General features: G+C 43.4%; 1 protein-coding gene across 3 annotated transcripts in view; it reads left to right on the top strand.

Annotated features, from left to right (window-relative positions):
• LOC110316390 (killer cell lectin-like receptor subfamily B member 1B allele B) overlaps positions 1 to 2,335 on the top strand; it is a 12,195-nt gene extending 9,860 nt beyond the window's left edge. For all 3 annotated transcript variants that reach the window (XM_021190658.2, XM_021190656.2, XM_021190657.2), the window contains one exon: positions 2,050 to 2,335. In XM_021190658.2, the coding sequence (XP_021046317.1) occupies positions 2,050 to 2,191 (142 nt within the window). In that variant the 3' untranslated portion in view covers positions 2,192 to 2,335. The remainder of the gene's footprint in view (positions 1 to 2,049) is intronic.
• Positions 2,336 to 12,298: the final 9,963 nt, after the last annotated feature.

Below are 12,298 nucleotides of genomic sequence, written 5' to 3'. Positions count from 1 at the left end.
GGGAAGGGAAGGGAAGGGAAGGGAAGGGAAGGGAAGGGAAGGGAAGGAAGAAATAGAGAACAGTTCTTGTGAGCTATGGAAATTACAGTAGGATATATACTGCCGGCATAGTAATTAACAATTGAGAAGACAGGGGCACAACTTCATAGCCAGCTGATACATTAGGTACCCCAGTACTTTTCAAGACAATAGGGCTATATCTAAAATATAGATGAGAGTAGTCATGCTTTTTGCTCATTGGTTCAGAGTGACACCGATATCAAAGATTAAAGAAGTTCAGAACAGTCTGAAAATATGATTCCAAAGATGGTTAAAAGTTTTTACATTTAAAAAGATACCAACCTTTTATAAGGTCATGTGTATGTATGTACATATGTACATATGTATGTATCTATGTATGTATGCATGTATGAATGGATGGATGGATGGATGGATGCAGTGGAGTTTTAAAGCCAGGGACAGGAGTAACTCCTTTAGAAAATGGCTACTTAGAACCTATCAGCACACATAATTGCTTCTCATTTCTTTATCTTTTTTATATGTTTCTAAACTTTACATGGAATCCCTTAAGCAGCACATTTCAAATTTTGGTGAAAATAAAGAACAGGGAGTCTTCAGATCCCTGTGTCAGGTCCCAACTAACAGGTTGAGCATCACAAATGTGTTTTTTCCAGAGAAGCAAAGGACAGTTTAAATACCAGTTATTTCTAGGAAGTACTAATAAGCAATCAGACGTAAACCCACCAATTTCTGATGCACTTGGAGGAGCACAAAAAGAAATCCTAGGAATATTTCATGTTTTAAAGAAACAGATTCACAAGACTTTTGTCCTGTTTTCTTGGAGTGTTCTAACAAGTACTCAGACTTCTACAACTATATTCCTGGGCTGTGCAACAAAATATGTCTGTTGTCATTCCTGTTCAGTTTCAGGAGCTTGTTGTTAAGACTTGTGGGTTGTTTATTTACTGACTTTTAAGGAGCTTCCCTTTAGACCCTTCTGATTAATTACTGTTGTTATTATTATTACTAATTTTGTTGGTTTTTTTTTTTTTTTTTGGTTGGTTGGTTTTTTGGTTTTTGGTGTTTTTTTTTTTTTTTTCTTTTTGGATTTTTGAGACAGGGTTTCTCTGTATATCCCTGGCTGTCCTGGAACTCACTTTTTAGACCAGGCTGGCCTCAAACTCATAAATCCGCCAGCCTCTGCCTCCGGAGTGCTGGGATTAAAGGTATGCACCACCACGCCCGGCTTTTTGTTGTTTTTTTGAAACAGGGTTTCCCTGTGTAGCCTTGGCTGTTCTGGAATTCAATCTGTAGATCAGGCTGGCCTTGAACTCATAGAGATCCACCTGCCTCTGCCTTCTAAGTGCTGGAATTAAAAGCCACCACCACCCAGCAAATTTTCTGAATCTTAATGAGCCTCCCTCCAGGATGGAACATTTCAGATCAGAAGAAATTGCTACGCAACAGAGTGTGTGACCCATTGAGTTTAATTTTAATTGCTAACTTGATTATGAATGGGGGAAGTATTCATGGGATCATAGTCAAATTAATGGTTATATCACTGAAGAAAATAACATCTCCTCACCTGGCAACTATTAACTGCCCATATCCTCAAGGAAGTCTGGGGTCTCAAGAGCTCCCTTTCTACCTGGGATGGAATGTTGGCCATCCAGTCCCAATCTTGTGTAGGTCATCACAGTGGCAATGAGTTCATGAGTGACCGACTGAGTCAAGCCTGGATGACATTTCCATGGCACTCTTCCTGTCCTCTGACTCTTACAGTCTTTCCATCCTCTTTTCCATGATGTTGCCTGCACCAGGTGGTAGGGGTGATGAAGTAATTGTCTCAGTTAGGGCTGAGCATTCAACTATCACTTATTCTCAGAACTGTGACCACTTGTGAGTGTCTGCATTAACTACTTCCCACTACAAAAAGAAGGTTCTGTGCTTAAGACCTGTGTGTTCCATAGTCCTTAGAAGTCTAGAGGAGAAGATGGCCAACTCAGGAGAATTATAGAGAATCCTAAACACTATTCTCTTCCTCCTCAGATTAAAAATCAGTGGTGCCACTGAACGTGACAGCTGTGCCGTCCTCTCAGAGGGCAAAGTGATTTCCGAGAGCTGTGCTTCAGACAACCGTTGGATCTGCCAAAAGGAACTAAACCGTGAAACCCCGTGTAATGACTCCTGACTGCGAATCCCATCCCGATTACTTTACCATCCGCACCACACCAGATCTCTGCCCCTGACCTGTCTCTGCTGTCTGCCTCCCAGTGCAGTGAGTGGCACAGCACACGGACTCTAAGAGCACTGGAGTTCAGTGAGTGGCACAGCACACGGACTCTAAGAGCACTGGAGTGCAGTGAGTGGCACAGCACATGGACTCTAAGAGCACTGGAACTCTTACAGATTCTTTATTGTGTAAATGTAAGTGTGCACAGACACAGATGTGCCATTCTAAGAGAGGAGTTCTGTGCAAAGAAGCCCTGGCAGCTGATGGGCACCGGATTCTAATCCTTGAGTCTGTGTGACCTTTGCTGGTCTCTGTACCTGAGCTCCTCTGCAGATATCCACAGGACACTGTTTGAAAAATCTCCATCTCTCTTCTGTCCCTTCCAAGCTGTCTCACTGGGCTGTAGAACATTGACTAAATCCTTTGCTCTCAAATGACACCAGAAGCCCATGGTTAAAGGTTTCAGGGAGAGAATGACAGAGGTTTAAATAGCATCTACAAAATCCTGGGTAAACTGAGCTCTGGTCATGTGATACCTCTAACTCGGATTATATCATACCCCCACCAGCCGACACTTGGCCAATGCTGGCACGTTGGTGCTAGGATTTTCAGCTCCAGAAGTGGCAGAGATGAACTTCTTTTCTTTGAAAGGTTTCGGTTTATGTGACAGAAAAGCAAACGAAGGTAACTTAGCTCTTCCTGCCGCTCCATGGTCCTTTTCACTCTAGTTTGCTCAGCATTTCTTCTTTCCACGTTTGGGGGAAATAAGATTTTAAAAAGATACATCTTTTGAATGTCTCCTTTTCTAAAAATTTGCCAAATTGTCCATGAAAATAAAAGGATTACTCCTTGAATTTAATTTTTCAGGAGATATAAAATTTCTTTAAAAGTAGACTTCTACATAATCCAATCACTCCATTCCAAATTTTATGACTTAAACAGAAGTATACATTAGCATGATTCAAATAAATTCTCAACTCCTATTTGCCAGGAACAAAGAGTTTTAATATTTGGTAATAATGATTTTCAATGTACTGACCCTCAGAGAATAATTCATTTTTTGAAAATTCTTAGAAAACAATTTACCTAGGAAAACTTCAGAGAAAAGCATCACTAGGAATCAATAGCTAACAATGGTGATGTTTTTTAGAACAAGCCTGTAACTGTTAAGAGCATGCAGCTAAGCAGATATGAGCAGGAGGGAGCCCACGTAAGAAAGTAAGACACCAAGGGGCTTTCTTAGTGACCATATATACTACCAATGAATATGCTGATGAGAAGAGAAGCCATAGCTGTAGGGACATCTTGATCCTGAATCTGAAAAACCCCCATTCCCGGGGAGACCCTCTCTCAAGTCCCAGGATGAGACGACACCCCAATACCTCGAGAGAAACCATTCTTGATGCAATATGCATGAGGTTTGATCAGGAAAAAACATGTTGAGGACAAGCTCATAGGAGATTGACCCTTAAACAGTTTCAATTGAGGGCTTTTAAAGGAAAGGGGTGGGGGAGTTCACAAAGAATGAGGAGCTGAGTAAACATTTCAGCTCATCTCTTACTGAAGAGTTACAGGCTATCTTTGGTAAACATTCTTGGTGGGGATCTGAGTAAACATCATAAGAGTGGGGATGATGCATTACAGCCCATCTCCTACGGAAGGGTTACAGTCTTATCTTTGGCAAACGTTTTTAGTCCCTTACACAAAGAGGTGCCAGGGTGAGTTTAAGATGAGCCAGTTCCAGAGGTCATCAGTAACTCAGGCTGAAGGCGAAAGAACAAAGAACTCTTTGTTGGGAATTTGTTTCTAGGGGTCTAAGAAAGAAATTGAGTTGGGGTCTTACAAATCAATGCCAGCAGAGTAGATAAATGAAGCTGTCCCCCAAAGGCAGGAACTTGACATTGACATAGGAGAGGGGAAACCAAAAGACACTTTTTAAAAATCCACCATCTAGAGCCCCAAGGGCTGCCACCCACCTCCAGCCCAGCCTGCTCCAGTATTCTTCTGGAGTTTGTTATGGCTTTGAGTTCCTTTGCTTTGCTAAATAAACATGGTCTCTAACAGTGTCTTAGCTGAATTCCTTCCTGAGAAAGACAAATAGAGAGGAGAAACCTTTACCTGGTGTGTCAGTTAACTTTTTGCCAACCTGACACAAGGCAGGGTCATCTGGAAGGAGTGGACCTCAATTAAGAAAACACCTCCACAAAACTGGCATGTAAGCTAGCCTGTCTGGCATATGACAGGTTACCCTCTGTGGATGAGGAGGAGGATCTCAAACACACCTGAGCGCACAGGCCAGCAGACTAAAACCTAAACCCCAGCCAGATGAACACCTGTCATCCCATGGGGCAGCTGAGGGCTGCTTATTATGAGAGGCATGCAAGGGAGGCAGAGAGATGATTCAGTCAGAAAGGGATTGCACATGGGTAGGAGCACCTGAGGTTGATGGATCCAGAGCTCGCACAGTATAAGCCAGGGATGTGGCAGGAATTTGTAGTCCCAGCCCCGGTCAAGCAAGAGACAGGCAGACTCATAGGTTGGCTGTCCAGCTAGTGTAGAGCAATTGGAGAGTTCCAGGACAATGAAAACGTCTTTTTAAAAATGAGGGGGGATTGTTGAAGGTCATATCATTTTCCAAATTGATTTGATGTGAAGCATTTTAAATTGCATATTAATAAAGAAAAATAGTGTTTGCCAGTGGGAAATGGAGCCTGCTGCCTAGCCCGTTGACCTGGGTGTGATTCCTAGAGACCCAAATGGTACAGGGACAAAACTGACTGTGGACAATTGTTCTCTGCCTCTCAGGGTTACTTGCCTCTCAGGCTCCTGGTGAGGCATTGTCTGTTATTCCCCACCTAACAAACCTAGAGGTGCTTGGTTCTCTCACCAGGGAGGTGAGTTTACATCAAAGTAGTGATTCGTGACCATACATTACCATGTCACCCTCTTTCCTGTCTACTGTATGAGAATCAGAGCTCAAGCATGCAGAATTGTATGTGACCAGTCTTGAGAAACCATATTTGCTCTGATTTCCTGTCCTTGAAACCCAGGTCCTGTGACCTGACTATGCTGTTGTCTATTGCTTCATGAAGTTAATAACACTTTTTAATAAATGTTTTACTCCCAGCAATCAAAAAAAAAAAAAAAAAGCCCACCCCACAGTGACACACTTCCTCCAAAAAGGCCACACCTAGTCCTACAAGGCCACCTCCTAACGGTCCTACTCCATGAGCCAAGTATATTCACACCACCACAGTGCCTGAGCTCAGGGGTATAGCATTTTAAAAATCATAATTACAAAAGTGCTAGGGTAGGGAACATTAGTGAGAGATTTAGAGTTGCCTAGCAACATCTGTGTTCTTTACAAGGCTCAGAGGCATCTTCCAGATACTACATACCATGTTTGAGTCATGGTCAAGGTCATGGACAGTTCTAAAAGCATAGCCAAGACGGGTGTAGCTGTTGGAGGTGAAAGACTGAGAAGTGAACAGGCAGACACATTGGGACAGGATGTGTCCCCTCAGTCTTTTCAGTAACACAGTAACACCATCAGAGCACACATCTGAAGGGAATAGTCCCATCAATGATCATGTGCACGTTTGCCTCTGGGGATGGTATTGCTAACATCTTTATAACACTGTTCAAGATTTTCTGAGTCCTGCCTGATGGCTCATGGGTCACCCCACACACGGATGTAGCATATGAAATCCAGTAACCCTAAAGACCACATTGGGTGGAAATGTTTCTCATGACTCCCAAGAGTTAGATTGTCTGTCTCTGTCTCTTCTTCTTCAGCATTAATTCACTATTGGAGAAGATTTACTTAGATTATCTCTGGAACTCCAGCTACGAAGGTGAAATTCCACCAGGAAGGCTTGTGAAATATCAGGTGGTCACCATCTCACCTGACAGACTTGGTGTTTATTGACGTAAACTAACCACAACTCTAAGCCACAGCCCAAGTGTGGTTTCCCATCGATTAAAAACAAAACAGGAGATGAATGGTCATGAAGATATGGAGGAAAGATAAAGTGCCACCTGGGTAGGAATGAAGGCTGACAAGGCCGTTCTGAAAAACAGCAAGGGACATCTACTTACCATCCAGCAATCCTTCTCTATCCCTGTGGCCTGATAAAAGAAAAAATTGAAATGTTTTAGTTTTAATTTTCAAGGATGGAGGACGGGACAGGAAGAGATAAAGGAATATAATCAGTTAGTAGCTATTAGCAAAAACCAACAAAAGACCTTCCTCCTTCCAGGTACATATGTTACAACCTTAACTTAGAGCTGATGCTGGACAGGCATGACCGGGCACTGCCTCTGTCTATGAGTGTAGAAACTGTCCTCATAATAAATCGAAATAATCCAGCAACAGCAAGGACCTTCCCAATGGACTTCCCCTGAGTCCCTAAACTGTGCCCACTTCCTCTTATCCCTCTCTTTTATCCACAGCAAAGTGAATTCAGCATTTACAGTCGATGCTTTCCTTCCCAAAGTGTTTATTAATAAAATGATTTTGATGCAGGGCCTGGAGACCCATGCCAGAGATAACAACACCGAGGGAGGAGGCTCAAGAGTTAAGCCCAGACTGGGCTACATATAGAGCTCCTCTCAGGAAGCTAAAACCCAACAAAACCAATGCTTTGAGGATGAGTTTTATTTAGCTTGAACTGATTTCCAAAGGCCCTCCAGGCTTGATGGTGGAACATGTGATATTTGTCCAGGACCTGGTCTTTTTCTTGCTAGTATCAACAGCTGGTCAACAAAATCTATTACTTGGGGTAAACTGGATCCCAATAGTTTCATTTTAACAATATATTGGGGATAAAGTCAGTACCTTACAGAGATAATCGGAAGGCTATTTCATAGTGTAGACTATTTGTACAGTCAAGATATGGAATCACCTAAGCAAGCTCCAGTGGTTGAATGAATAATAACAATGTGTAAGACTGATGAGCCTTAGCTACCGGAGACTCCCCTCTCCCTACCCCGACCCAACCCAGGCCAGTGAACCACACAGAGCTGGGGACCAATGCAAAAGCAAGAGGAGTTTATTGTTCTAGCATGTTAGGGTCGTCCCGCATCCAAAGGAGAGTCAGCTACCCCAGTCAGCCTGTTCAGCTAGTTTTTATACAGTTTTCAGAGGTAGAATAGAGCAACAGCAACTAGACACAGTGTGACTGGCAGATTGACGTGACTTTTAAACTGATTGGTCCTTGGGGAATGAGGTAGCAAGGGATTCCCTTGTCTGGGAGTGGCCAAGGGTTGGCCCATCCAGAGGAAGGTAATCTGTCTCTATCTTCAGGAGGGAAGGGGTGCCTATGACCTCTCTCTTCCAGGAGGGGAGGGGTCTGGTGGAATTTTCCAAAGGTGCTGAGCTGAGCTCCTCAAACTCACAGTTGAGTATTAGTCTCCTCAGTTGCCCATCAGAGCCTTACGGCTCCATAATGTTACAAAGTTCATCAGCAAGAGAGTCAGGACTCAGACCCAGAACTCTCTGACCCTCGCTTCAGTCTTTAGCTGGGCAGTGGACTGTGAGAGGAAGCCCGGTCCTCAGGAGAGCTAAAAGCCAAGTAGGCGCTTAGCTTGCTCCCAGTCCCAGGCCCCTGTCATAGAGCCCCAGCCTGCCATACATGTATGGCCGTCAGTAATGTAAGGGTAACCAATGCCCCATGCCCTTCCACACGTAGATGAGGCATCCCTAATACCTCAGACCAAGACGACAGGAAAAGAGAAGTGACCTGTGGTCAGGTATGCTCAAGACAGAGATCTCCATGCTTTGTTTTTTTTTTTTTTTTTTCATTTTTGGTTTGTTTGTTTGTTTGTTGTTGTTGATGGTGGTGGTACTTTTTTGTTTTGCTTTTGTTTTTGAGACAGGGTCCCGAAGCCCTGTGTAAATTTAAAGAAGGGCCCTCAAATCCTCTTGTCTTGCCTTGGGAGTGCTGGGATTAAAGGCGCCTGAGATTAAGCCCAGCCCCACAAAGCCAATTTGGACATTAACTCCTGCTGTGTGAATCCTCCCAGGGCTCCCTCCCTGCCTTCTGAGGCATCTCCGCACATTTCTCTAGACCCAGCAATACAAGAGGTTATTTTAGGAAGTTTTTACTTTCACTGCATGAGTGTTAGCGCATAGATTCAAAGGGGAATCTGTCGCCACCTTGGGTCCATAATGCAGTGCTGCAACTTTAAAAGCAAAGTGCACTGGGGAGAAATTTCACATTTGCCACCTGGTAGAGCCTTGGCAGGCCCTGTGCTGTGATAGATAGCCATAAATCCAGTGACATTTCAATCTGACACATTTTGGAGGGATTTGCTCAGTAGTAAATAGTACTTTTTAATACAACAGATAATCAGAACAGCAATATTTGCTTGCTCCTTTGGCTCCAAGGTCAGCATCTGGGGCAAGCTTTAATGATGCCTCAGAGTCACAAGTTATTTCTATTTACATAAAAACAGATTCAGAGAATGTCATTCTAAAGCAGTTATAACTAACCTGCTTCTTCTTATGAACCTGAGTGCAATCATGTGTCCCAATGCTGAAGTGAACACTATTCATGTGGCTGCCATTACCCAGCACCAAATCAGCTCTTATACTTAATTCTTTTTTAAATCTTGGGTTTGTTTGTTTGTTTGTTTGTTTTTGAGACAGGGTTTCTCTGCATAGCCCTGGCTGCCCTGAAACTCACTCTTGTAGACCAGACTGGCCTTGAACTCAGAGATCCACCTGCCTCTGCCTCCCTAATGCTAGAATCAAAGGTGTCTTGTCTCCATGATCAGCTTATATTTAATTTATTCTTGCTTTGAAAATGAGGCAGAATCTGTGAGGATTAAATATTGTTTATAAAAGTCTTTAAGAATGTTATAAGCAAAGATGCCATATGTATACTGTGTGTGTGTATGAGAGAGAGAATCTGTGAGTAAATGTGTGTGTGTAAGTGAATATATGTGTGTATGTGTGTGTGTGTGTGAGTGTGTGTACGAATACAATGAGAAAATAGCTGCCCTAGGAGTCTTTGTCCACTTGAATGGGCTGATTTCAAAATAATCAACTCTAAGAAGTGACTGAATTCTCTCTCTCTCTCTCTCTCTCTCTCTCTCTCTCTCTCTCTCTCTCTCTCTCTCTCATTTTTAGAGACAGGATTTCACTTCATAGCCTTAGGCTGTCTTGAAACTTGCTCTGCACTCCAGGCTGCTGGTGTCAAACTCAAGAGTCCCACCTCCTCTGCCTCCCCTGTGATGGGATTATAGGTGTGCACCACCACTGCTCTGCTAAATTTTAATTGTTAATAAACACATTAAGCACAGTGATAATCTCTCTGACAAAGATCTGGCTACAACTCCTGCATTTAGATACATAGCACTGTCCATATTTTTTGTTAAACTATTAGGATTAATTTTATTTTATGTGTATGGGTGTTTTGTGTGCATGTATATCTTCATACCACTTCAATGTCACTGACCCATCTCTCCAACTCCAATATTATTTATTATAAATACTCTATAATTATTATTTGAAACTTGTAGGGTGAATTACTAAAACAAACAATCCATGCTATTGCGGGCAAGGCACTGGCGGGCCTTTTTCTCATCTTGTGGAGACTCTCTGACCTGGAGCTCTGAAATCCATGACCATAAGTTTTCTCCTGTTGAGGGTGATGTGATCCCTGCGAAAATGAAGGCCTCATAGGAGCACTGCCAAATGGCATAAAAAGACCAGGATGAAAGGACTGCGGACCAATCAGAGCCAGCTGCTGGCTGATGAAAACTTGTGAAAGGATTCCTCCCATAACAGAAGACTGCCTGGGTGTCAGCATGGGGAAGACGGAGATGACTGGGAGCACCTAATAATAGTTCAGAGTCTCTGTGGTTTGTTGATGTATCAGAGGCTGGACCAGAGATGAACGAGCAGAAACAGAGAATCATGAAACTGGAAAGTGAATTCATTCCATTGGTTGGGTGGGAGTTTTCTTTTGCAAAAGTGTTTATTTTTATTACTTTTTAATTGTACATGTGGGTAATCTCAGAGGCCAGAGGCATTAGATTTCCCTATGTGGGAAAGTGGGTGTGGCCCCAGCTGTGGCTCCATGAGCCAAAATGGTGCCCTGGCTCACTGCCAAGCCCAGTGATTCCCTGCTTGTTTACCCAAAACCAGATTAAGCGCATCTGAATGATCATGTGCATCTGAATGATCACGCGCACCTGAGCGATCACGCGCTGTCTGCCTGACACATAGTGTCATACAGCATGATATTGAGTCACTGGCCTATCAACACGCACCCTATCTGCGTGCATGGCTCCTGTACAGAGAGTGCTGAATGCTGATTGGATGATGAAGAGTGATGAGATAGGAGTACAGAGGGTGGAAGGGGATAAACTGGGTCATCCCCCAGAGCCGGGAGCAGAAGCTAAGGGATAATAGAGCAGAAGCAAGAGAGAGAATAAAGGAAGCTGCAGCAGGAAGCTGCGGAAGCTGCTCAAACCCTGCCTTGGTGTACATGTTGTCTTTGCCCCACCTCTGCGGGACGGAGTGTGGGGCGCCCGACACCCTGGAACTGGATTTACAGATGGCTGTAGACTGATCACCTGATGCTGGGAACTAAACTCAGGTCCTCTGAAGAGCAGCACACCGCTTGGATGGCCCAGCTGTGTGTATCTCCATTAGTGGGAATCTCCTTACTGCTGTCTGCTTTTAGATGCCAGTTCAGATCCTCACATCGAGTATCTCAAACGAATGCCTATCCATTCTTCAGAAAAATGACGGTGTCCAGCCACAGGTGAAGATGATGTGTCCTTTTAACTGGAAAACACGAACCCAGGACCCGCAGTCTGGAGTTCACCCCCTTCCTGTTGCTGTGCTGCCCTGTGCAGTACCAGGAAAGGTCGCTTCTTTCACAGAGCCTTTTCCCATGGAATCTCTTTGAGAAAAGTAAATTTCATGTTCCTGTCATGAAGGGACTGCTTGAATAATGATACAGAAAAGTCGTTGCCACCTACATATTTAATGATAGGACTGGTCCTATCTGGTCACACCTGCCATAAATGCTTTCAGTGACCTCCTAATTAATCTCTAGGGGAGAGTGAGTCTCACTTAGTCTTATGCAACCAAGTCCCCTTCTGCCATAGAAGATGCAGCTTTGCCTTTTTTTTTTTTTAAAAAAAAAGTTGTTTGTTTTCTTTACTTTTTACTAAAGATTTTTTCCTTTTCTAAAGATTATATTAATTGCAGGTTTATTGGGAAGCTGCTCTTGGGAGGGTTTGTTGACTGGCCCAAGGACAGAGGCCAGGACATCACCATGGGAGATAGAAGGTGGCCGGGGGGGGCGGGGGGGGAGAAAGAGAGAAAGGTTGAATGCAGAGAGAGACAGAGAGATTTTTTTAAATAAAAAGTAAAACTTCAAAGTTTAGTAACTCTCAGAGATTTAAACAAGTGATGACCAAGAGATGTATTTTTCCCTTTTCCTCTGGAGTTGTGGACATTTAAATCAGTCATATATATATATATAGAGAGAGAGAGACTGACTTGAACTCAAGAGAGAGGGTTGCCACGGACTGGACTCAGTGTGTCCCTCAACTGGAGGGAAACCAGGATCCCAGTGTTCAGGTGAGCAAGAGGTCGGTGGATGACAAACTGACACTGACACAGAGAGAGTGCTGTATCTGAGTGTCATTTCTCAAAGTGAGCACCAGACTTATAATACAGAAGAAAAACAAGAAAGGTAGGGGAATACATCAGCCAAGGTACATCGAGATGCATAATGGTTCTTTACACAAAACAAAAAAATGCATACATAAAAATCTGACAGGAGCCAGGCAGTGTTTACAATTGAGATAGGAACAGCCCTATCTAAAGTCAGATATTCACAGGACCCGGGTACAATGCTTGTCTATTGTTAAGCCCACCACCAGGGATCCCTTAGTAAATACCTAATTATGCTATTCCTCTGGGCCTAGTGAAAAACATGCACCAGGGGAATTTCGTTCTACTAACCCTTTCATGAATGATACAATACTCCAGATTCTCCTTAAACCACAACCTACCTTCTTCCTACTATTATGTAATGTAGG

This window comes from Mus pahari, chromosome 2 (assembly GCF_900095145.1).
Source record: "Mus pahari chromosome 2, PAHARI_EIJ_v1.1, whole genome shotgun sequence".
Classification (NCBI taxonomy): domain Eukaryota; kingdom Metazoa; phylum Chordata; class Mammalia; order Rodentia; family Muridae; genus Mus; species Mus pahari.
The sequence above is the reverse complement of the archived record's forward strand: the minus strand, read 5'-3'. Positions and strand labels throughout refer to the sequence as shown.